Source organism: Eleutherodactylus coqui, chromosome 9 (assembly GCF_035609145.1).
Source record: "Eleutherodactylus coqui strain aEleCoq1 chromosome 9, aEleCoq1.hap1, whole genome shotgun sequence".
NCBI lineage: Eukaryota > Metazoa > Chordata > Amphibia > Anura > Eleutherodactylidae > Eleutherodactylus > Eleutherodactylus coqui.
Window position 1 is genome coordinate 87,512,077 of NC_089845.1, and position 22,509 is coordinate 87,534,585.

The following is a 22,509-nucleotide window of genomic DNA, read 5'->3' on the forward strand; positions in this document are numbered from 1 at the left end:
TTCCATAGCGCACAAAATTAGCCCAGCATCACACTCTTCTGAAAGCTTTATAATAGAAAATCTTTGATGCCCATACAACCAATTACAATGCAGCTTTCATTTTATCTTAGCAGCAAAAGAAATGAATGATGTGCTATGGGCAAAAAAACAGATTTTTGTTAGATAGCTTTTAGAAAAATGTGATGCCAGGCTACTTTCCATGGCCCACCCTATAAATGCTATGGTGATGATGAGTGAGTGAGAGGCATACCATGTAGTTACATGATGTATACACATGAGTGCAGAGTTGTTTTGAAATCAAGGGGGCAAAATAGCAGCACATTAGGCAAAGACCTTATTCACATGAGAGTTCTTACGTGTCTAATTTAGCCACGATAAAAGTTGCGACCATCTGAAGCATTGGATTCCAATGCATTCATCCAGATGACCAGTTTTTAAGCTGTGTAACAAAGTTGCGGCTGAAAAGATAGAACATTGGCGACTGAATACGACAGTCGATATTATACGGAAAAATTGGTCTTGCACTATCTTTTAGCCGATATACGCTGGTGGCTCCCATAGACTCCTGTGGGAGCTGCTCAAAAAGGGAGAAGAAGTGTTGCAGCCGTTCTGAGGCCTGCACCTTGCTTGCAAGCCAGACGAGGTTTTGGGTGTCCCCTTGCTTCTCCTGGAGCTGAGGGGTGTGGTAGTTGCAGGAGTGATGTCAGTCAGCACCTGGTGCTGAGTAGCTCAGCTCCTATTTAAACTGTGCTAGCATTGACCCCCGTGCTGGTCAATGCTTCAGTTGCTGCTGGACAGCGACAGAGGAGCACATCCTGGCTGGAGCTCCTCTATTCTAGCTAAGTCCTTTTCTGCTATATTTGGTTATTTGTTTTTGCTTTCTTTGGTGCTAGGACTCCTGGGTAGGGACTTGTCAGTGGCCCAGGCACGAGTGCAGGCTCGCACCTATTGGAGCGATCGGCCTGCCGAGTAGGCAGGGCCCCTTCCCGGGTTAGGGGTTTATAGGGAGAGAACTCCCCTTAGATTTTGTTCCTTCGCGCAGTTGTGCCTTTTTCTTTGTTTTGGAGGTTGCACTCCTAGTGGGACGCAACAGGAAGGGAGTTTAGCAGCGGCCAACACTGCAAAAACATGACAGGTGGCTCTATTCAGACATTAAAAGCAATTCTGAGGATTTACGCCGACCGAAGGAATTCCAGGCTGTGGCATATATACACCACACCCAGCCGTGTGAATGGACGAGAAAATGCTAATTTTAGCCGCGACTCGATTGCTGCTTTTTTACGTTCATGCAATTTTTGACTGCGATGCGGCCAGCGTAAAAACGCATTGCCTGTGTGAAAGAGGCCTAAGATGTATATATTTTAGATTATTAGTACATCACAAATATGCCATAGTTAAATAAGTATTTATGGATTGGTGTTAATAAGCTACTATATTTTCTCCTAGGTGTACTGGGTTGGCCCCGTGGTAGGAGCGGTTCTTGCAGGCGCTCTCTATGAATATGTATTCTGTCCAGATGATGAACTGAAGAATCGCTTAAAGCAGGTCTTAAGCAAGGCAACCCAATCCAAAAGGAAGTACAGTGAAGTTGAAGAAAGTAAAAGCCAGATAGAATCAGATGACCTACTACTGAAACCTGGGATTGTCCATGTCTTAGAAGAGAAAAAAGGAAAGGATCCCTCTGGCGAGGTGTTATCTTCTGTATGACTAGAACCAGAAGCCAGAGAAGACCCTCCACCATCACCAACATTTTTCTCAATCAGGGAAACCGATATATTATAAAGCAGCTGTATTATCTAAAAATACTTATATCATTCAGCAAACAATATTACCAAAGCTTGAATTCAACACAGTGTAAAAACTACCGCTATATAAGACACGCACGTAATCTTTGGACACTGTCCTTTTGGCAAATCTAAGGTAAATAAGAGTGATCCTTAATTTAACAAGAAGTCAATATTGAGCCTCAAATCTGCCCGTTTAGCATCTAGATTGACAACGCACATTAGTTTAAAGTACCCACCGGCAAATTCAAACAAATGGTTTTTCCTCTGGCATATAATTGGTTGTTGTCAGCGCTGATTAAGATATCCCCCTATTTAATCACTATCTGGAGAGCAGCAATTGCACAACAGAACTAACAGTTGGGATGAAATATTATTATTAGAGTCTTTTTTCGTATCTTGAAAAAAAAATATGTATTTTTTTTTCACTTTTTGTTTATGATAGTAAACTTTTAAGAAAGTACTTTACAGATGAAGAAGCAGCCGCAGAAAACATCAAATGGCTTGAGGAGGAGAAAAATCTTTAGGCACCATTTTTTTTCCTGTCCATGTCTTTTTCCCTTTGTTTGATCTGTTGAAGGGCTAGCAATTTATCAGGACCATACAAAAAAAAGCTCTAAAAGACACTAAAAATAGACGAAAGCCTTTCTCTTAGTTTAATGTGAAATGCGCTTTCATTGTATAACGTAGAGATGGCGTCTTACTTTAGTCTTTAATTACTCAATTGTTCTAAGATCTGATCAAGCATGTTAGTATTTTCCAATTGTCTGCTCCTTACCAGTCTAAGAACCCAACATAGGCACCTTGTACAGTATTTAATGGGAAGCCTCCGAATTACTCAGCTATAATCTTATAATATCCATTGTACAGTAATCATACACTTGCAGTATATGTATATAATTAATAAACTTGTAATATTTACTCACTATTCTAGTAATAATAAGTGTTTCATTTGTTTGAGAAACCTAACTGAAAATCATGGTGGGGTTATTGCAGTGCATCTCATGGTGGGGTTATTGCGGTGCATCTGATATCATCTTAGCATTTGACACTGCATTGCATTTTAAAACAATTTATTGCAATCATATATATGATACGGCTCTAGTTGACTATGTGGTGATTGAATGGCATCTTGCTATTTCAAGAGGGTAAGCTGATATGTGGCATCTTGCTTGTCTGTCTGAAGTCATCATGATGCAATTGCAGTAGGAAATAGAGATCTTCCTCGCACAGAAACACTGCTCTGTGCAAAATTGTGTATGACATCAATATTCATTAAGGGAAATTAGAAAGGAGGCAATCATCCTTTCTAAATATTGCAATTTGTATAATTAAAATGTTGGGCATAGTATTATTTCCATTGCCAACATTAGACAGGAACCTGTGCGCAGCAGTAATGCATAAAGTACATGTATGTAACTTGATGCTCCAAGACCAGGTTTCTGCCTAGAGCAGCTAAGGCTGAAAATATCAAAAGCAGCTCTTAAGGCATAGGCATTGCCCTTTATTGTGACACACTTTACATAGTATACATGTACATATGTGAAAATCATAGAAGCACAAAACACACGATGAGTCCCAATGAGGGCGCCACTAAATATAATATACTTATATTAATGTTGCTGTTTGCCAATCTATTTTAGGTCTAAAATTCTATGCTGACCAACTTCATACTATATATCTGTATATCTGTATAGGGACATTCTGTTTTTCTGACATGATAAATGATAGAATTCTGGCAGCCTGCAGCCACCACTAGGAGAAGCTTATTACATATGGATTAAGGGTGGTTTCACAGCTGCGCTGAGGATTCCGCTTTCTTGCTCCATTTGGGGAGTAGGTAAGGGGAATTGGCGTGGCTGAATAGTTCCGTCTGTGGACGGAACTGAACAGCGCTGGACGGATCCCACTGACTATAATGGGGTCAACCTGCTTTCTGCCTACATGTCCAGCTTTTGGATGTAAGAAAAATCTCTGTATTCAGTGTTTTTTCTTCTGGTATTTTCAGCCGGATCTGTGATAAAACCTTCGGCCGGAGGTTCCGACGCAGACATGAAATCAACCTTATATAAATTATACTAGTAATTATTAGTAAAATATAGGAGCAGTATTTCTAGTGGCCACATACCACACAGCTCTGCTACAAGTGCGTCACACACATCACACATAGCTCTGCTACATGTGCGTCACACACGCCACACACAGCGCTGCTACATGTGTGTCAGACACACCACACACAGCTCTGCTACATGTGTGTCACACACACCACACACAGCGCTGCTACATGTGTGTCAGACACACCACACACAGCTCTGCTACATGTGTGTCAAACACACCACACACAGCTCTGCTACATGCACGTGTGACATAGACCAGACCACACACAGCTGTGCTGTAACACACACCACACACAGCTCTGCTACATGCATGTGTGATACACATACCACAACACACACAGCTCTGTTACATGCATGTGTGACACACCAGACCACAAACTGCTGTGTTACATGTGTGTCACACACACCAAACATAGCTCTGCTGCATATATTTGTCACCTGCCTCTGCTGCTTTAGGATCTGTGATGAGGTCACAGTCATGTAATAAGGGGCAGAGCAAAGAGCCATCATCAAAGGGGCAGAGCTAAGAGAGGGTGAGTGATCACATGACAATGACATCATCACAGGTCCTGTCAGCACACGGCTGCTATCCGTCTCTGCAGGTCTTTTTTTAATAAAGTGAAGCTGCATCTGTGATGACGTCACCGTCATGTAATCAGGGACGGAGCTAAGAGCCGGTAACTGATTGCATGATGGTGATATCATCATGGGTGCTGTCAGCACATGGCTCTGCATGTTTTATGCTATAAGCCCTCCGATGATGATGTTACCATCATGTGATCGGGGTGGAGCATGTAACTCATACAGTCAGGGGCGTAACTATAGAGGGTGCAGGGGATGCGGTTGCACCCGGGCCCAGGAGCCTTAGGGGGCCCATAAGGCCTCTCTTCTCCATATAGGGAGCCCAGTACTATGAATAAAGCATTATAGTTGGGGGCCCTGTTACAGGTTTTGCTTGGGGCCCAGGAGCTTCAAGTTATGTCTCTGTGCAGCATGGTTTAGGTATGGGTACGGGTACAGATAGAGGGGGGGGCCCAGCTCATGTTTTGCATCAGGGCCCCTGAGCATTTAGTTACGCCCCTGCATACAGTCACACATGGACTAGTGCTCATTAGCACTTTGATTGAATTCATTGGAAGCTGTATATATCAGTACTCAGTGAGCTCTCTCTAGTGTTGGCTGCATTTTGTGGATTCATACAGTACCCTACAACAATGCTGGGACTGCTTTTAGATTTGAAAACATAAAAAACAAATAACTTTTAAAACAAGAAACCATAAAATTCAGCCTTAGGGCTGAGTCACACGGGCATTTTCACGCACGTATATACGCGCGTAAAAAAACGCATGACCATGTCCATTGCCACCCATATGTTCTATCTTTTGTAGGTGCGATTTTTTTTTTTGACAAACGCAGTACGAAAGGAGTGTGAACGTTTTTACGCACGTATATATAGCGTAAAAATGCCCGTGTGACTAAGCCCTCAGCTCATAAGGAAGACACTTACAAAACAAATGAACATATCAGCAATTTGTATGATTATCTTTTTTAGTCAGACATTTACAATGGTTGTAGCTTAGATACTCCTAGTCATTAGAATATTACACCTGATATACAGGTTTTTATTTTTGCTTCTTTTACTTGTATATTAGGAATTTACCTTATTCAATGCAAAATACACTTTACCCAAATCCCTTTATTTATCAATTTAAGTAATAAGGAAGAACAGTCCATGTGGAATAGAATTCTCTATAGCTCTTTTAAGAGCCACTTTATAGAGAGGAATCCCTAAAATGTGCACCAGCACCACTCTGTAGCCAATGACAGGAGGAGGCGGAGCTATCCATTCTGTTTGATACAATCTAAATTTTGGTAGGAAAAAAAAAAAAAAAAAACTGCATCAAAATTGTTCTGCAGACAAAAGCAGTACTGAAGTCATTTTACTTCACATGGCCTGGGTTAAAGTGGATCTATCGCAGGAATATGTTACCCTATTTAAGGAGACCATATTATCATGACAGATTCACTGAAACATTATACCAAATGGCACAAAATATATTGCGCCATTTGGTTACCAGCCTATAGTGATGTATATGCTGTATCCATGTGTTGGCACTGCCTCCTCTGCCCTCACCAGTCGCGGCCTCGCCCGCTCACCCGTCATGTGTACAGGTGGATACATTTGCAATTGTCAAAAATTGATAAAGAAGTAGAACACATGATTACAGAAGATTCATAACTCTAGGTACACTTTAGTTTTTGTTATTGGCTATTAACCAAATAGTACATTACTGTCTTGAACCACTTGGTATAACAGTCACTATAATATGCTGCCCACAGTATGTTCTCATGAATAATTTGCTTTACATTATAAAATTCTCATGACCTGAAACCACCACTAGGGAATCATAGAGCTTCCATTGAACTCAATAATCATCAGGATACTCCTAAACTCCTCTACTGATGGCTGAGGCAGACAGAATTTTTTTTATCTCTTTAGCTGTGTGGAGGGAAGTAGCAGATGAAGATCTCTCCAGTAGGAAAGTAAAGCTCTGACTCCTGAACAGATATATTCGAAATGAATCACCATAGTAAAAAAAATTGGAGTCAGACTTTATTAATGTTGTGTTTTACTTAGGTGGACACTAAAGTGAATGGATACTGTGAACTTTCATAAAGCTATATTTCCACCAAGCTCACTTTCTATTCTATTCCTTGGGACCTTAATTATAGAATAGTATATACATTTTATTTCTAAGGGTAGAGACTATTCAGTAAGAAAGACCTACATAAAATGTTAAAGGGTAATTCAAATGATATTTAGTAATGGCATACCTCTAGAATACTCCCAGAATTGAGGGTCTGCATCAGTAGTTAAATGGCCACTCCAGCTAAAATACTTTTTTTCTATCCCTGCACCTAACATCTGATTGCCTGTCATGCTCTGGGGTTTCCTCTGTGTATTGCAACCACTTCTGTACAGTGCAGCCCCCCCTGTAAGTTTATCTGGCACTATCTCGATGGTGAGATTTTTTGGTTTCACTTTTACATCTATCCCCATGATGCATCAGCATAGCATTAGCTACAGGTTGCATCATTTCTGCTTACTAGGAAAGCATTTTAAGTACCATTGCCTTCTATATTCACCTAAATAAGCTTCAGACCATAAGCATGCAGTCAGGAGGATGAGCTGTGATCTCCTCTATTATAACTGTGCGACAAGAGCTGTGTGATCATTATCCGTAACTGTGATAGAAGAGTCTACATCCCCCCTTCTATACAATTTCTGCTGTAGGATCCATGTAATAGCATCACACAGACTGACAAATTGACTAGTAACTGAACACGTAACCCCAAGTAAATCTTAGCTGGTCAGAATTGAGATCACATGACTACATCAGGAAAAGGACTCCAGGAGTTTCAGATAGAAAGGTATAATTAACTAAGGTAACACTAGCTAACTTTATATTATTTACAGGCCCAACCATACTCCCATCCATGCACCATGCAGAGAAATACAACCCAATCCTATTCAGTTGAATTGTGCTGTATTATAGTTCTCCACACAGGGGGCCCCAGACCTCTTAATATACAGGGAACTGCAACACATCGATCCCTTCATTGTCATGATCAGAAGGGGCCCAGAGGTTGGACCCCCATCAATCATAACGTTATGGCATATCCTAGTGATATGCCATAAGACTATAAGATGGAAATACACTTTTAGCACAAATTACTCTACTAAAACTTTGCTAACAGATTTCCTACGTATCTCTGCTTAGTGTTCTGCTTCCAGTCTTGTGAAATTCCATGTTTCCTGTCCTGGAAATCATATGCCAGATAATCTGATTATTTATATACAGAGTGAAATTTATTTTATTGTAGTTAGTAAATAAATCTGGCCAAAGACGTTAGATAGAAATATAAGACCAATCATTTGTGCGACTACAGTTTTGCACTATACCTGTACATAGATTTGCATAAAAATGATCATCAGACTGAGAATTATTAAAAGAAAAAACTGTAGGCAAGAAACAAATTGTCAGGACTTGAACCCAGGACCTCCTGCTCTCAAGTTGGCAGCTCTCACTGCCAAGCTATTTAGCCACCTGAACAGTTTCCCTGCTGAGCTTAGCCATGATCCTATACTCCTTGTCTGGTTCCCTGTCCTGGCTCGGCCCAGTTTCTGATTAGAACTTCTATAATGTGACCCAAGACTTCCTGGTAACAACTCCTGGCTTTCCTTCCAACAACGCTACCCACCACCTCCATTTTTACTGTGACCCAAGACTTCCTGGTAATGACTCCTAGCTATCCTGACTACTCTCTACTGACCTGCACGGCCACTACACCCACAGCTCCTATCCAGTGCCAGAAGACGCTACACAAATTGTCAAAAGCAGTAAATTAGGTTCTTCACCTACATTGAAATGGTTGTCCCATTACTTATGGTTATTTATCAGATGATATGAACACTATCAAGTATCAGATAGAAATTTGAAAATGCAGATCAAATTTTCATCTTTTGGGAGCTAGTTCACAGGAAGAAAAAAATTCAGAAGTGCATATAATCATAATGCTCAGTTTGGCCTCTCAGTGTCACTTTGAAGACAACTTTTCCTTAAAAGGAAGTTTCCCCATCAAACATTTGACACAGCAGCAAGTATTGCTTCTGAAATCCTCAGTGGTCTGTAATAAAAGCATGGTTTTGGTGTTATATCCAGAAGGCAGCTCAGAATTTAAACCACAATCAAACATGTATAGTACAATACTATACAGCGCTATCTAGAGGTAGGAATAGTTGTGCCATATTTTTAATTTCTGCTCAGTAAGACATAATAAGCAGAATGCAGGAGATTCATTAACACCACTGGAGGACAACTAGGGGAGTTCTCTATAGCAACCAGTCCAGTTCCACTTTTCACTTATCAAAAGGCATCTGAAAAATGAGAGTTGGGATTTGATTGGCTGCTAGGGATAACAGCTTTAAATTTCCTTTGTACTCGTTTTGATAAATTTCCCCATTGTGTCTCCTTAAAAATATTTATAACATCTGCTGTCAAACAACAATTTGATGCATGCCATACATAAGCCCACGTATCTACAGATTTGGGAAAGTCTAAAGTGTACGCATATTGCAGATTCTACTTGATGATAAATTGCAATCAAATTAGATTGACACTGCATAGTTGACGGCTATGGAATTCCTTCTAAATACTGTACTTTTGCGCACTTTTGGATGACACGTCCATTTTCCTGGAAGATGAAATACTGAAATAAAATTTATTCTTAAAAAAACATAAAATAAACTGGCTCGTGTGTGAAGTTCCTTTGTTGCTGTGAGCAAAGAATTGACAAAGCAAGATATAATAGTAATAAGGTATGCATTTCAACGGGATTTACTGAAGCTAGCAGTTAAGCCATTTATATCATAATAATTATTGTTGCATGCTCAATAATTCTAATAGTATATCTAGTATTACTACATTGTTGGTTATTAGTCATTAATAGAATTAATAAGCAGTCATTAGTCCCATTATACACAGTATATTTGTATTATACTATACATTACTACCAGTAGTTAAAGGGGTTGTCTCGCGAAATCAAGTGGGGTTATACACTTCTGTATGGCCATATTAATGCACTTTGTAATATACATCGTGCATTAAATATGAGCCATACAGAAGTTATTCACTTACCTGCTCCGTTGCTAGCGTCCCCGTCGCCATGGTTCCGTCTAATTTCGGTGTCTTCTTGCTTTTTTAGACGCGCTTGCGCAGATCCGTCTTCTCCCTTCGGCTCCGCTCGGCAGCATCTGCGTTTTGGCTCCGCCCCCTTGTACGCGTCATCGCGTAGCTCTGCCCCCGTCACGTGCCGATTCCAGCCAATCAGGAGGCTGGAACCGACACACGTCATGGGGTGGAGCTACGCGATGACGCGTACAAGGGGGCGGAGCCAAAACGCAGATGCTGCCGAGCGGAGCCGAAGGGAGAAGACGGATCTGCGCAAGCGCGTCTAAAAAAGCAAGAAGACACCGAAATTAGACGGAACCATGGCGACGGGGACGCTAGCAACGGAGCAGGTAAGTGAATAACTTCTGTATGGCTCATATTTAATGCACGATGTATATTACAAAGTGCATTAATATGGCCATACAGAAGTGTATAACCCGACTTGATTTCGCGAGACAACCCCTTTAAAGTAGAACTTTGTTATTTAAACTGAAGCCTAAACCACTAGCCCCAGTATTGATGCAGTGCCTGCAGAGGTGTCTAGGGATGAGCGAGCATACTCGGTAAGGCAAACTACTCGAGCGAGCATTGCCTTATTCGAGTACCTGCCCGCTCGTCTCTTAAGATTCGGCTGCCGGCGCGGGTGAGAGGTGAGTTGCGGAGGTGAGCAGGAGGGAGCGGGGGGGAAGGAAGGGAGAGAGAGATCTCCCCTCCGTTCCTCCCTGCTCTCTCCCGCCACTCCCCGCCTCCTGCCAGCACCCGAATCTTTAGAGACGAGCGGGCAGGTACTCGAATAAGGCACTACTTGCTCGAGTAGTTTGCCTTAGCGAGTATGCTTGCTCATCTCTAGAGGTGTCTCCTTGTACACTGACATTTAAAGGAACATTTAAGCGCTCCTCCAGTCCAAACCTAAAATTTGACTATCCACTGCAAATTTATAGTCAACATACCTGGTGCCCTCCGTTCCTCTGCTCTGCTCCCCCACAAGATGGACAGCATTGTCTTAGACAACTTCAACCAGAGCATTGGAGGAAAGTCTGAGGCACATCACCTCCTCCACCTGCCGTCACCACAGCCATTGGATATACCATCTACAGTCAGAACCCATGAGATAAGACCTTCAAGGGAAGACACATGTAGGATGGTAAATCTGAGGACAACGGACAAAAAGCAGCAATTCCTCACTTATTATTCTCATTTTGTATCCTTAACCATTTCATATTACAATCAAAATAGCGCAAAATATATAAAGAATTCTATTTGTGTACTGTGGTGCCCACAAGCCGGTGGTTCTGTGGAGGGGTCTGGGTGTTAGTTAGAGCAGCAGCCGTAGCTCCGCTATTTCCCCTCTCATGAGCCATGGTTGCAGGAAAATGCAGCAGTGTGAAATGGTCTTCTAGTTTGGTGGTTGCTGCTGCCCGCGAAGTCGGGCGGAAAAAACTGGTGGTTTGTCAAGTTCGTGACACCAGTTCATATATAGGCCAAAACCTACTCTGGACAAAATAATAATAAAGAGGGAAAAAACAAAATAAACGGGAATTGTTCTTTCCCTCCTGAAGTGTAGTGTTGTAGGTGGTAGGAAGGGAGTCCAAGGAGACAGGATTAAGCAGTAAAACAATAGGGCATTTTTTTGGCAGAGGGATCTTCACTTTGAAGTAGTTATACAGGTTACCATAGGTTTGCTTCAGGCAGATGATTAGAATTTGAATACAAGGATTACCATATCTTACACTTTAGCAGTTACTGATTGGGATACACCTTTAACCACTCTGCTTAACCACCTTTAACCACTCAGTTTGGCTTTCTGATATAGTCTATAAAGATTGCCTTCACTCTTTCTCTCTTGCTTTCTCAATTTTCCTGCTTGTGATTTCTTATCCTTACTTCTATCTTACTTAACACTTCTCTTCTACTGGCTCTCTGTCCATTATTTTGGATGTAGTACCCACAGTTTTCCACTCCCCACTTCACTCGCTTCTTCCTTCTTCGCTTTCTCGACTTCCTCTGACTGAATTCTGGCTTAGACTCCTCTTAGACTCCCTAAACTCCATCCCCTCTCTCATTTTATGCAATCACTCTAGCTTAACCCATGTGGAGGACTCATTACCCAATCACAGGCACTCTTTCTTTTTGCTGCCTGGCTAATCCCTTTCCTTAAGCTGTTGCTAGGGGATGAGAGACGCAATGGGGAGCGGGCCTGCCAGTGAAACACAGCACAGTGGTGAATGGAAAGACAGAATATGAGCATTAACCATAATTTTCAACATTTAATATAATAAATACCTTTTTTTTTTATTATTAATTCACTTTTTATTGAAAGTTTTTCCTTTACAGAGGCAAAGACAATAGAATAGGAGCACTTCGCAAATTATCAGCTTAACATTGTGTCATTTGAACAGGTTATTTAGAGATACATAGCATTCAAACATAACGGTGCATATTGATTGTATGTAATGGTTGATCACAGCCGCCCCCCCCCCCCAACTGAGCCATGTACGCTTGAAGGCTTTATTCTCTAGTCCGGGGTAGGCGGCGGCGACCCTTCTATGAACGTAAACTGTACACCTCAAAAATCGTGTAAACATTGTAAGTTGTTAAGAGAATAATAACGGGGGGAGTGGTTAAGGGAGGGGAGAGGAAGGGGAACAGGGGAGGGACCTCTTTTGTCAGCAGTCTGAGATCCAACTTCCTATCCTGTCTTGCTTACGCCACCCCTGGCTTCAGCGTCCCCGTCGGTGCACCCGCTCCCGAGTTGCCCTCCTCTCCTCTCTCAGAGTTTTTGTGATGTCCTGCCTAAGCAGGAATAATCTAGAGTAAGTAGCTGCGTCTCCGCCATGGGATTACATAGGAACAGCCAATTGAGGGAGTAATCGACTTGCTGCTCCTCAGGTCGGGTCAGCCTCGGGGGACACCGGAGGAACTTGATATAATAGAAGAGGAAAGTAGTCATGTCTAAGGATTAGGAAGGGTGGAATGCGGCAGAGCCGATATAGGGGTGGAGTAGGAGGGGTGGGGGTGCTTAATTTCCACCAAAGTTTAGATATTTATTATTTTGAAGTTATATTTGATGTATAGGTTAGAGTTAGGTCATCTGGTATCTTTTCTAGTTTACTAATTAAGAGTATCACCAAACCATTTCGACTCGTATTATTACTCCAGGTGAGTGGGTGTGGTATGATGTAGTGAGTGTGAAGTTGGGGTTAACTCCCCGAGTTGAGGTGTCCTAAATCTGGGGAGCTAGGATTCTGTTGTGGTATTTGAACGATAGCTTTCCCAAGGCGACCAAAGATCCAGAAATGAGGTGTATGTCGAATTTGTCCAGCTAAGAATCTCTTCAAATTGGTGAATTTGACTAATCTTTTCTTTCCACATCTTTATGGAAGGGGGCGTTGTGCTTCCCCAGTGAAGGGGGATTAGCGCTTTTGCTACCTTTAACCATGAAATGACCACATAAGTGCTGTAGTGACCCTAATCCAAGTCACTACAGTACTAGAAAATCAGGTATTTACTTCCAGTGTTTTAAGAGGTGTCTTTGTCTGTAAGATAACTGACTTAACTCCTTCAGTGGCAGGTTTAGGTAGTCTTCAGCCCATTTCAACCCTGGTTTTTAGGAGATTTTTTGGGCGTGCCACTAAAGGGGTTAAAGGGGTTCAGTCATTAGTAAAAAAAAAAATTCTATACTTACCTATTCTTTCCTCATCAGTCTTCTTACCACATCTTCTCCTCGACGATCTTGTCCTGGCTCCTAAAGTCCCCCCGGGTCACCTCACCTCCAGCTGGCTGATTCTTCTTCTTCTGGTGATGAAGCGTACATTCAAATGCAGTCTCCTACCTACAGAGCGATGTACGCTACATCACTAGTGACACAGCACTCACAGCATAGCAGGGAGTGCTAAGCTATTGCAGAGACTGAGCATGCATGCTGTCTGTCTGCAATAGTATATAAACCCTTGCGGCAAGATAGCACGTATGTGCCGTCTTGGCAATAGCTTGGTATTACTTGCTAGGCAGTGAATGTTATGTCACTAGTGATGTAACCTACACTGACCTCCCGGAAGAAGAATGCCGAGAAGGGACACTCCAAAACAAGAGGAAGAGGTTCCGGCCAGCTTGCGATGAGGTGACTCGGGGGAACTGGAGATGACCAACGAGGAGAAGGTGCAGTAAGAAGACTGCCTGGGGAGGAATACGCAATTATTGAATTTTTTTTATCTGATGACAAAATCCCTTTAAGCAGAAGTCCTCTCCCACTGTCCTATCTGTGTCAGGGAAATTCTGTGTACAGCACCAATCAGGCCCACCCTAATGCCCCATTGCCGGCGGTAAAGAAAAAACACCACACACGGAGGTCTGGTATAGTTCCTCACACGGGGTGTAACTGCGCACTTTATGACAAATTACATGGGGCTTTATACTCCTTGTCACGTCACTAGAAATGTGTAACTGTTCTTATTGGCCCAAATCCACCACATAACCACATATGTGATGTCCGCAGTTCCACCTGAGGCAGTGTTAGTCACATAAGCAGTCGTTATCTATATAAGCTGATTCTGGGAAAACAGCCAAGCATGCGGCCTTCGTATCCGGTTCTGTATCATCTCTGAATTTCTGGACACATCTCTCTCAGCCTTGCAAAGCCTTGGCATATCTGATATGATTTTTAAGGCTATATATTAAGGTTTTTTTGCATTTTAGCAATGCATAGAACTTGCATACAGGTATAAAAAACATATGGCAATATATACATATACCCTAATATCTGGAGCAGGACAAGCATATAGAAAGTCTTGCCTCTTAAAAAATTCCTGCCCTCATCAATCATTTGCGAATTGAAAAGGGAAGGGATCATGAGGAAATTAACAGCTCTGTTTTCTGCAAGATTTATACAACACTGTTACAGGAGCATTCTGAAAGCTGACAAACATTGTAGTTTTACTCTTATCAGTCACTTCTAGGTTTAGTGTTTTTTAATAGAAAAGAAAAAATGACTAGAGGAACCCCCATTTCTACTACTCCCAAGTACGTCACTGCTAGATTTTGATCATTCTTTCATTGCAGCATTTTTTTTTGTGATCATGAACATAGTTGGAGGGAAATAGAGAGCGGTATCGACTGTTCATTGACAAGCCCCTTCCAAGGACTGCCAACCCACAATTCTACCTTACTTTGCCAACACCAGCTATCAGTGAAACACATGGTCACTGTCTTAACTACTCCATCAGTGCCGTCATTCACCTATCTGATCAGCCTCATCGTCACATGAGGAAAAAATAGACCTATGTAGCCATCCTAAAGTATTTGTAGGAGGCGTAACAGAGGAATGACACAACACCGAGTTCTAAGAAAAGTTGTTTCATGATTGTTATATTACAGAGAATACAATTATTTACTAAGACAAGCCAGGAGAACTGACAGCTCCCCTTTATCTGATCTACTTCTTGTAAGTGGGACCAAATTATCTTCATTCATTTTAATACAGTAATTCAGAAATATTTAACAATTATACAATTGTATTAATTTATGGTCTTTTGGTGTACGTGCCATTTTTTACAGGCAAGTATATAAGTAGTAAAAAATAATTACAGTGTATGTAGGCAAAATACTGATATATACATACAGTTGGCTGCTAAAAGCATTGAAAATGTTGCGTGTCAGACCCAAGACCGATGACCTCTAGAAAAAAGTGATTAGAAAATTTCCGAAGTACATAGTTGTCTTACTTGTCCCTTCATCTTGCACATACAAAGACCAGTAGATTTACAATAAGAGAAAGGTGTCAACCAAAGAGTAAGATTTAATGATTAAATACGACAGACCGTAGATAAAATGGACCAGAAGGATCAGGAAATGTACACAAGTGATGGGCTACGCTGTTCCTTGCCTCAGGTACAGCTCCAGAGAAACAGCTGCATAGACTCTATCAAGAAACAATTGAGGCAGCTGTACTGTCTATTACATATACAGAAAACCACATATGTTACTAAAAGGCTTGTTTCTTGAGACAAGAGACAGGAAGAGGTCACTTGCTAAGATATATAAGAATATTATGCTCCATCGGCTTAATGTTTTGACATGTAGTCTCTTATCTTGAAAAATAATATCTGCTATGATGAAAATCTGATCTAATGATGCTAAAGCCATTGAACAAATAGATTAACAAACACATAGATAAATCTTGTCATGTATAGATGCATTGGCAATATTCTACATCTCAAGTTGACCAAAATAGAATGTCTGTTGGTAAATGATTTTAGACAATTATTTTTCAATGGCAGAATACCCCAACAATAAGCTGATGTTGTCCCGCTACTACCATTCCTAGAAATCAGCTGTAATCTATGAGAACCTGGTTAAACTAAGTGTTACTTCTTGATCTTAGTCTCTGTTGCGAGTCTCCTCTATTGGCCACAGCTTTTTCTAAAGACCATGTCTGGTCGTTTGTCAACCAGACATCTTCCTTGCTTCTGTGACATCCTCTGTCTTCAGATGTTGTCCGCATACATGACCTAAGACCCTGTCTGCCTAATTTAGGAGACATACGCTGCAGCATGCCACTTGATCATCAAGTTACATCTACCCCTACTCCTGGTTCTGGGTATTGGCTATCTCCTGACAAGGTTCCTGCTTATTCTTTGGCTTGTCAGATCCTGACCAGTCACCTGCTGATGACCCTTGGCTGTGTATCTGACCATGCCACTGTTCTATCAGCACTATCAGTGCCAATCCATGCCTATTCTGGAAACTACGACCTGGGAATCCTCTTGCAACAAAGTCTAACCTCCTTGCAGAGGTTGAAGAAAAAGGAATTCAGAAGACTCTGCACCACAGTCTATCCAGTGTCAAATGGATTGCAACTTAGAGAATCCACATTCTGGTGTATGACCATAACAATAAGCATCGCATGGCTTTTATTGCAATGGATGGGTTGTCTATGTAATGCACAAATATGTCAGTTCCTCAGGAGCAAGAGACGCTCTTTGCAGCCACTCTTTGCTGTAGGTATTAGATGGTGGTCCTACACAGAGAACTCCCCAGTATTAACTCAGAATTCCCTAAAATTGGGTATTTGAAAATGGGTTTTGAAAACCATAACAGGTGGGCGAGTATAAAAAATACATCAATCTGCTCCCTGTTACATCCCCTCACAGCACCATAACTTAAGTTTATAGTGTTGTGGGGACGTGATAGGTTTCTTTTAATGAAAGGTCTTTTAGTCTGGTAATTTTCTAAAGTTTTCAAAAATCCTTCAACTTAATGTTATGTGGAGGCATAAAACACAGAGAAGCATTTAGACTGGCAAAGCCTACCAAGAGCAAACTATTTTGTTATGAAATACCTGAATTTAAAGAAAACTAAAATTATGACAACTGCAAAAATGGCCAAATTCAAATCAAAATCGGCAATGAGGTCAAAGAATGCTGGCGAGACTTCATCTTCCTTGGCTCAAAAATTGACCAGGCTGGAGAATCTATGCCGGAGATAAAATGTAGGATAGCATTGGAGTGAAGTGCAATGCTAAACATGGACAAAATCTGGAAAAGTAGGGATATCGGTATAGAAACTAAGCGCAGGATAGTGCAAACCACCGTTTTCCCCATAGCCATTTATGGATGTGAAAGCTGGATTGCGAAAAAGCTGATAGGAGGAGGATTGATGCGTTTGTGCTGTGGTGCTGGCGAAAACTGCTGTGTATGCCCTGGACAGCAAGAGTAACAAACAGAGAAATCCTGAATTGTATAAGACCCGATATATCACTGGAGGCCAAGATGATCGGGCTCAGACTCACATATTTTGGCCATGTAATGCGAGCAGAATCACTAGAAAAATCTATAATGCTTGGACAGATCAGAGGTGAAAGAAGACCTGGCCGCCAAAGAACATGATGGCCGATACTGTCAAAGCTGATACTGGCATGGATATCACACAACTGAAAGAGGCAGTGCAAAACCGAAAAACATGGAGGGAGGGAGCCTTTAGGGTCACCGGAGGGGCGTGAACAACTAAACGGCTAACAACAACATGTGGTATGCTGTGGATTGCAGTAGTATTGAAGAACATCATAAGATTTCTTATTGATGAACTTATCACGTTCATCAATATGTGTTGCTAAATGAAATTCAGTGTAAAAAATCTATTCTTAAGTTCAGCAGTCAGATAAAGCTTGGAGGTTCCTAAATCTTTGATAAAGCCGGCGAAACACAGAAAGGTAAAACACTTCGATCCAAACACTGGCAATTTTCTATATTTTCCATGGTATGTTCAATGTACAAGAGCATATTACTATACATTCCCCACTGCGGGATAACCGATAATATGTGTGTATGTAGGATATTTAGTATAGGGTAACAAAGCAAACTAGACCAATGCTGGTGTTTTGACAGTAGCAACCCCTTATATAAACTTTTGCATGATTGAAAGCATTGACCTTAAACAAGATATACTGCAATATAATAAAATGTGATGCAATATATAAAAAAAAAATAAAGATGACATATGCAAAAATATTTGAACCACTGAAATAAAACTCAAGCGATTTGCCCCTTATAAGGCTAAAGACTACAGCAAGCACCTAGCATATCTAGCACGTCTGTAAACATGATTTCAGGTACAGTCATTAAAGGGATTGTCCTCCAAAAATAAGTTGCTGATTAGTGGAGGGCCAACCACTGGGATCCCAATTGAGTCCAAGAGCAGGGTTCCGGAATATCTTGCAATGAAAGCTACAGAATTTGTACACGTGCAACGATGCTCCATTCATTTCAATCAGACTGCTTGGTATACCCTTTAACAGTCCCATTGAAACAAATATAATGGTAGTGCACAGGTGTGCCTGCCACTGCCTTAAAGGCGGGATGCTCCAGACCCCCAATCTCAGTCCTAGTAGTTGGACTCCCGCCGATCAGCAAGTTATTCCCTATCATGTGTATAGTGGATAACTGTTTTTCATGAAAGTCTTTTTTTTTACAGTATATTAAGCCAACTAGTGTAAAATCAAACAGGAATAAAAACACAATCCATCTAGATTGAGGAAGAGGAAATCACAGCAGCTTGAAATAGGTAAGCATATTATTATAGTTGATTTTGACTCTTATGAAGACACGATAGATATGTGAATACTGTGGTTGGCACTGTTAAGAAGACATTGTGATTAGCCCTATTTTGGGGGAACTATGACTGGTTAGGTTAGAAGGTCGTGTGGCAAGCTCTATTATGGCTCTGCATGTGCTGTCATTGATGCCCATCTGCACTTGCAAGCTGGCACCAGTAAACCACATTTCACGATTCCCAGTAATACGAGCAGTATCTAGTGGAGCCACCCCATGCAGCAGTTCAACAGCCTTTCACATCAAGAAGGACTGAAGGTATACAACAATGTGAGGTACAGCATGATGGCACACAACAAGAGGGTGACAATAAACTTTCTCAAAGAGAAACACACAAGCAATTTACTATAAGCGAAGGAATTTGAGGCATACCCCCCTCCCCATTAACAATGATGCTTCAAGGGGAGCACTACAAGATTGACTATAATTACAGTAATTTTTTAAATTGGCGCTTTAAAAACATTACTACATTTTTAACTTTACAACCTTTAAACATTTTGAGTCCTTTTACCTTATTAGTGACACATTTGCGTGTGGCCCGTTGGCCGTTAGATGCACATTCGAGTTTTCATGTAAAGCATTTGGCTGTTACGCTGTTGAGACACAATTAACATTTAAATTCTGTTTTATTTCACTTTTAAAAATAGAACGATTACAAGAGGCAGAAAGCATAAAGATTAATGTTGGTGTATTATTGCTAATTGCTCATTAAGCTTCAAAGCAGGTTTACATTCACCCACGCTATAAATAAAAAATGCATATGGTCTGTTCTAAAATACATATATTGCTTGCAGAAGACATGGACCACCAGGAAGTATTTGTCTCATCTGTGGCTGGCAGAAGGATATAAATAAAAATTGTTGGTACATTTAAGCATGCTTTGCTAAAAGCATCTTCGGGCAAAACAAAGTGCATGTTATCAATATGCATATGGAATGTCTCTGAGGCAGAACTGCCTGTAAGTTATATTGTCAGCAGGGCAACATTTTCCCATGTGAGACATTGAACAACACTAAATCATATGTGTGGGAGGGAAAGCCTGCAAGCTATGTACAGTATCTATTCCCTTTTGTGCCTTGCTTTTCTCCCTTTCTTTCTCCTATTAGTGGCTTCTTCAGTTTACAGCTGAAATAGTTATTTTACAGGCAACGTAGTGACCATATAAGATATTTTGTAACTATAATTTACTGAATGTTCCCACTTCTAAGGAATGTATTTTGTTTTTTCACTTATTAGGAGTGCTGGACATCAAGATTACCAGTAGTACTATTGATACTTTTGATACTGAACTTGTTGCTTCACAATAAGAACATGAAAGGTTCATGGTGTAAATGGAGTTGCCCAGTTTGGAGAATTTATTTATATACTGTACATTGGCTATTCAAGTCACAATATTAATTTGCTTGGGAATGATCATTGTAAGGCCTAATGTCCACGGGCAAATTTGATTTGCGAAATCCGGGCAGGAGATCTACAAATCAAGCCACCCATAGAGATGCATGGGCATTCACAAATGGATTAAAGCATGTGGATTTGATTTGCGGACCTTTTGGTCTGGTAGACAAAACACAGCATGCTCCGTTTTTGTGCGGTACCCGCACGGACGGCTTTCACTGAAGTCAATGCAAGCCGTCCGATCTGTGGAACATCCACGGATGTGCCGCTGATCTGCGGGAAAGCAGGAGATTTAAAAAAAAACATATTGCGCATGTCCAACGGCGAGCCATGAGGACCATGCGCAGTACATTTGCGCTGACACCGCTACCGAGAAAAGGCAGGCAAGCAGGGCTCACTGGGCGTGGGCAGTGCTGGATTCTGTGCAGGATTACCTGCATGGAAGGTGCGCGTGCCATGGACATAAAGCCTAAGTTAAAAGCATTGCAACTTGAGACTATAACTTTATGGATCAATAGTAATCAGCCCTGAAGCCTCTAAATACAAATACAGCAAGTCCTTTTGTTGAGGACTCCTGAGCTTCTTTGGGGCCCTGTGACGTATACAGTGCAATCCGTGGCAGCATGAAGGTTACTCACTCACAGGAATCACTATCTTCTCCATCTACAATGGTTGGTACCACTCTCAGAGAAGAGAGACTCTAGACAACCGGATCTCTTAAAACTCTGGCTTCGGACAGCTTTATTGGACAAAGCAAAGGCATCAACATAATGCATATTCACTGCAACATAACACCATTTCTGGGTTGACAAGCTACAGTGTCTTTGTCATTATCCCCAACCATTATCCTTGACTATGACTGACTCCTCATATGACCTGTGCTTTTTCCTCCCAACTTTTTCATCATCTCTATTCCTGATCTCAGATTGTTTTTGGACCATGTTATACCTGTCTGCTGCCTGCCATAATCCTCTGATAGTCTTATCATTACGCAAGAAATCCACTTATCCTGACCTCAGCAGTCCCTGCCTGCTCCTCCAGTATCATGCTACTGTTACCTTTATCAATTTACATCAGCTGACACAACACCAAGACTGTTCCTGGAGTAATGGCCTGGGGATCCCTGCAGTGAAGACCAGTTCCTGATTAGTAGGGCTAAAAGGTGAAAACCAGGGGACCCAGGTGCTGCCCAGGAATAGTCCAAAGACAAATGAGATCGTGGCACGCTGGGCCTATAGACGCTGCTCTGGCAACAGGTTCCAAACTAAGCATATAGATGGTTCCACTCTTTCTTTGGCTTAAATTTCATTTAAACATTTCTATAGCTTGTGATTAAAAAAATGATACATTTTCATGCCATCCACTTAAAAAGGGTGCGTTAAATGTTTACATTTTTCAACATATAAGCCTATGGTTGACACGCCAGGAAGATGACTGCTCCAGTAAGAAGAAGATGGGGAGCACAGGGCAGGCTAGACAGGTCCTGGTAGTGGGGGTCTCAATTATAAGGGGGATAGATAGGGCAATTTGCCACAAAGACCAGGATTGTCGAATGGTGTGTTGCCTTCCTGGTGCTCGAATTTTACAAATCGTGGACCGCGTTGACAGATTACTGGGAGGGGCTGGTGAGGATCCAGCAGTCATAATGCACATTGGCATCAGTAAACAAATTAGAGGTCAATGGAGGACCCTCAAAACGATTTCAGGGACCTAGGATCTAAGCTTAGGGTGGGAACCTCTAAGGTAGTTTTCTCAGAAATACTACCTGCAGCATAGGCCACAATAGAAAGGCAGCAGGATCTTAGTGAGGTAAACAAGTGGCTCCGGAGTTGGTGTAAGAAGGGGGGGTTTTACAGCACTATAATCTCTTCAGAAGAGGCGGTGGGAACCAAAAAGGGAGGTGGGTGTGTCTTTATGTTAAATCCCACTTAATGCCAAGGCTATGAGAAGATATAGGTGTAGGGGATGAACACATGGAATCTCTGTGGCTAGAAATACAAGGAGAGAAAAATAACAAAATCCTGATTGGGGTTTTCTATAGGTCACCAAAAATAAGAGAAGAAAAACTATGACAGACGTTAATTATCCAGATATAATATTTTTTTCCTCCAAATGAGCTAAATTGGCTTGTTGTTTTTTTTTTTTTTGCCTTCCTCTAGACCAAAAAGGGGGGTTGAAACAGGCTGAACTAGATGGACATTGTTGTTACAGAACTAGTAGGGTGCACAGGTATGCACGGCACGGGACTCCCTTACCCTCACCCATGCCATTGTCCCTTCCTGGAGGTAACCCCAAAGGTGGACAGGTCCAGGTTGCCAACACTGACCCTACGCTGCCTAGTGGCAGGACAGGAAGGAAACGCCGTACATATGCAGAT

The 22,509-nt window shown here is 41.5% G+C and overlaps 1 protein-coding gene across 2 annotated transcripts in view; it reads left to right on the forward strand.

The window, feature by feature from the left end:
• The window catches only part of AQP4 (aquaporin 4), a 31,994-nt gene extending 29,293 nt beyond the window's left edge, over window positions 1-2,701 (forward strand). For both annotated transcript variants that reach the window (XM_066578975.1, XM_066578974.1), the window contains one exon: window positions 1,447-2,701. In XM_066578975.1, the coding sequence (XP_066435072.1) occupies window positions 1,447-1,707 (261 nt within the window). In that variant the 3' untranslated portion in view covers window positions 1,708-2,701. The remainder of the gene's footprint in view (window positions 1-1,446) is intronic.
• Window positions 2,702-22,509: the final 19,808 nt, after the last annotated feature.